The 4,110-nt window shown below is 46.3% G+C and overlaps 1 protein-coding gene across 1 annotated transcript; it reads right to left on the reverse strand.

Annotated features, from left to right (window-relative positions):
* Window positions 1–239: 239 nt before the first annotated feature.
* On the reverse strand, window positions 240–2,515 carry MKRN3 (makorin ring finger protein 3). Its single transcript, XM_059915420.1, has one exon. It carries the CDS (start codon window positions 2,400–2,402, stop codon window positions 900–902), a length of 1,503 nt encoding a protein of 500 aa, XP_059771403.1. The 5' UTR covers window positions 2,403–2,515; the 3' UTR covers window positions 240–899.
* Between the last annotated feature and the right edge of the window lie 1,595 nt (window positions 2,516–4,110).

Here is a 4,110-nt window from a genome sequence, read left to right on the forward strand (position 1 = left end):
AATGAGCTATTAATGCCATCACAGGAATTACCAATGTCGTATTTTGTAAATATTTGCCACATTTGGAAAGAGCCACTCAAATAGCTGTTTTCATTAGATGCTAATCACTGAAGCTGTGAAAGGGACAGAACGATTATTCATGTACCTCACACTCACACAACACCAAATCCTATCAGCCTTTGACCTTCAGCTTCCAGCTCTGTATTTATTTTATTAAATAAACATTATATTATGGCATACACCTCTAAATATATTTTTAAATACATAACTTTCATACACATTAATATGCATATGTATGTATATATAGAATTCTTAAATATATACTTCCAAATATAAATAATTTCACATCAAGCTAAACAGGATAAAAACATGTAAACATATGCACCTGGTTCTGGTCAAGTAAAGCACACAACCACAAGGTAACCACAAGTTAAAGAGTGCACTTTAAGGGGAACAGGGGAAGGAACAGACGTGTAAACAACAGAGATGCTGAAGCTGCACCACAAAGCCCCACGAGGGTCCATTTCTTAAGACTGAAGTAGCAAAAAGCTCCTTGTTCAGTTAAGACTTCTCCTTTCACCCTGTCACATTTATTCTTGAGGGGCTTCAAAATGAGTGTGGAAATTCTGTAAACACTAGACTAGAACTGAGTCAATCCTGTTGAAAACAGAGATGACAAAATAAACCATAAACTGACAGTCATATTAATTTCTCCAAACAGTAACTTTAAGGACGTTTTGTTACTTTTTAACACAGTGAAACACCATAATCCTGGGGAGCAAGAAATGGGAATGGGCAAGAAAACAGTGATGGATGCTCTATACAAATGGTTTCCGCAGCCCCTGTAAGTGACAGATGTGTCTATAAACAAAACACAGGCAAGAGCAGATGACAGAGCTTCAGCACACCAGACAACATGCCACAGCATAATGCCACAGATTCAAATTGAAATATTCTTCCAGCTCACAATGAAGCAAGTCCCATTGGGCCTCCGTGAAGGGGAGCTCACTAGCTCCCAGTGAAAGAAAACACTTACACAACAGATTGGCCAGCCAAAGCATGACAAGCTCTTTTTTACTGCTTTTAAAGGGCATGTTGCCCTCTCCCACCTGCAGAGGCTCGAAAAGTTGACCGCGGCAAGTACTGGACGCCTCAGCACCCTGCCTCTGAGGCTCCTCTCCCTGGCCCTCAGGGAACGCATGTCTGTAAAAACAGTTCTCTCCAAATGGGCAGACCCTGCCTCGAGCAAAATACCTGCAGGTCTTGTGGCTCATTGCCTCCAAGTACTGCTGAATAAGTTTCTGCTTCTCTTCCTCCTCCTCCACCCAGAATTCACTGGGAATGACAAAGGTGGAGATGACCCTGCACTGCGGGCAGGACTTGACGACCCTGCTCCCAAACTGTCTGGCACTCCTCCACCTGCGGATACACTTAAGACAGTAGGTGTGGTTGCAGCTGGAGAGAATGCCAAAGCGGCAATCATTCAAGTTGGCTTTCTCATAGACAACCTCCATGCAGATGCCACACACTTTGTCCGCACTGCGCTGCACAGCAAACGAGAGCTCCATATTCTTCTCGTGTGCTTCAATGCAGGCCTTTACATGGTCTGCCCTCTGGGCACCGTCCACAGGGTGCAAGACCTGCAGCCCACACATATCACATATATCTCCGTGGAGATAGATACAACTCTGCCCACGAAAGCACTGCCCCACGATAGCATCGCGGCAAAGCTGCTTCCCCATGCCCAGGGCAATCTGCTCCCTCTCAGTCACCGAGCTCTGCAGAGGAGCCTCGGAGACAGAAGGGGCCATGCGGCCCCGATAGGGTTGCCCGGGAACAAACTCAACAGCACCCTCCCAGCCTTCTGCACCTGCTCCTCCGGCAGCTTCAAGGCCTGCATTGTCTGTCTTAGCTTCAAAGAAACCCCTTTCAGCAGCCGAGCCAATCAGAGGCAAGGAGCGTGAGGACGCAGCAGGGGGGGCTTCCGCCACTTCCTGAGGCAGGGGCTCCATGTGCGCAGCCGTGCTGGGGCCGCTGTCTGCAGAGGCCTGGGGCAACAAGCCGTGGCCTTCGCTGGCCACCTGCCGGCCCGAGAGGTCGTGGGAGTATCGGCAGTTCTCCCCCTCCTTGCACAGCCCATGCAGATAATACCTGCAGACGACTTGCTTTGTCCAGCTGCCGCTGCTCCGGCCTTGCAGCCATCTGGGCGTAGCCCCTCCCCATGAGGCCTGGGCGGGCCTCAGACGTGACGGGCGGAAGGGGGCCGGGCCTGGAGCCGAAGACCACCGGGAGGCTGGGCGCACCGGGACGCTGGGCCGGGGGGCGCCCTCCCCCGCTGCCTCGGCACCCCCAGAGGCCCCAGCTGCCTCGTAGGGTTCTGTGGGAGCTGCAGGCTCTTCCATGGCAGCTTCTTCTCCCCGAAATGGTGCCGGAACTTCCCTGGTGTCTCTTCCTTTCGGGCTTGAGGCCCGGAGGCCAGGAGCCAGCTCGTGGGCTCCTCCCTAGAAGATGTGCATCTTTTTTCCCTCTCCCCCGCTCCCTGCTTCCTGTGCCTGTGTTCCTACTTCCTTCTCTAGGCAGGCGCGGCGGACACTTCCTGTGGGGGCAACGTCAGTCCTCCACCGGGTCGGTGCACAGTTGGTCCGGCGGGAATGGTGACCGGCTTCCTCCTGTGTTCGCAGCCGGCAGCGCTGCCCGCCCTCCGCTCCGGCGCTGCCCCTGCTCTGCTGCGCTCGGCCCCTCGCCATCCCGCGGCTCTTCTGACCGAAGGAATCACAGCCCTTTGAGGTTTTTAATGCAATCTGTTCCAGTGTTCCTTCACACGCATTGATTTCGTTGCTTTTTCATACGTGTCTATTGAAAGCATCATAATCCTCGTGTATTTTTATTGCTCCCGTGTAAAGTTCGTCTTATTTCTGAACCATCTCACATATGAATTTTATAAATGCTTTGTCTGTTCACTCCGTTTTGTCTGTGGGTCTTATTTTTTAAATTATTTTTATTTCTGGGTTTCTTGACTGTCACTGCTGGAAGCCTTATTTATTTAGTTGTGTTGACAAGACCTGATTTCTTCTGCTCTTTGTTTTCTGGAAATTCTTACGAGCTTAGGTTGGAAAGGCTTTTCGCCAGTGAGCCATGAGCAGGTTTCTGATCTGAGGCCACTTTAGCGCTTTTCAGCTGTCTTAGCTTATTGTGGATTGCAAGGCTCCCTTCCCACTGTGCAGAAGCTGCAGACTTCATTGGTCCTGATGCTGGCCTAATAAGCCACTGTCCCCTTTGTGTCCCCTTTGGCTTTTATTTTCTCTTGCTGGTTAACTCACAGTGGCTCTTTGTTTCCCTTTCTTTCTTTCACCCAGTTTTGTACGGTATTGTGCTGGGCCAGCCTTTCATAATATATTCTCTACCCTTCTGCCCATGAGTGGTGCTTTTTAATTTCTACGCCTGAGCTGTCATTTTGCAGATATATTTTAATAGATTAGTAAAAAAAAAATTATTTTCCTAAATATAAAGAGTACTTATGGATGTATACTGAATTTTATCATGTAGTTTTCTGCATTTCTTAAGAGCTGATCACGTTATTTTCTCTTTATTGTGTTATTGCGGTTATTTTCACTGACAGATTTTTCAAATGTTTAACTTACCATTTTTTTTCCAAGAATAAAGCTTTCTGGTATGATTTATTATCATTTTATATATTATTGGATTTTGTTTGCTTAAACAGGTTTCTTAGAGGGAATTTTATGGTCCAAATTTATATTTTAAAATGGAAGAAAGTATGAATATAGCAGAGAAATTACATTGAAGTAAATAATGGAGATAAGAAATTAAAGAAAAACAAACATTAAGTAGGGGGAATTAATCAAAATCCTTTGAAAGGATTATTGAACCTGATAAATTTCTCGTGAAATTTATCAAGAAAAAATGAAGAAGGCTCAAATAACCAAGATGAGAAAATTAAAAAGTGGTATCACTACATTAATAACAGATATTAAAAATCATGTGTGTATATCAGATACAAGGTTAGGCCATTAAATTTGAAAATTTGTGAAATGGTCATATTTCTAGAAACATATTTATTAATAAAAATGACAGGACCAGAAATAAAGAACA

The sequence above is a fragment of the Balaenoptera ricei genome, chromosome 2 (assembly GCF_028023285.1).
Source record: "Balaenoptera ricei isolate mBalRic1 chromosome 2, mBalRic1.hap2, whole genome shotgun sequence".
NCBI classification, from domain to species: Eukaryota; Metazoa; Chordata; class Mammalia; order Artiodactyla; family Balaenopteridae; genus Balaenoptera; species Balaenoptera ricei.

Bases quoted from the DNA above. Each gene is read 5' to 3' on its own strand.
- MKRN3 (XM_059915420.1), bottom strand. From the start codon at position 2,402: ATGGAAGAGCCTGCAGCTCCCACAGAACCCTACGAGGCAGCTGGGGCC.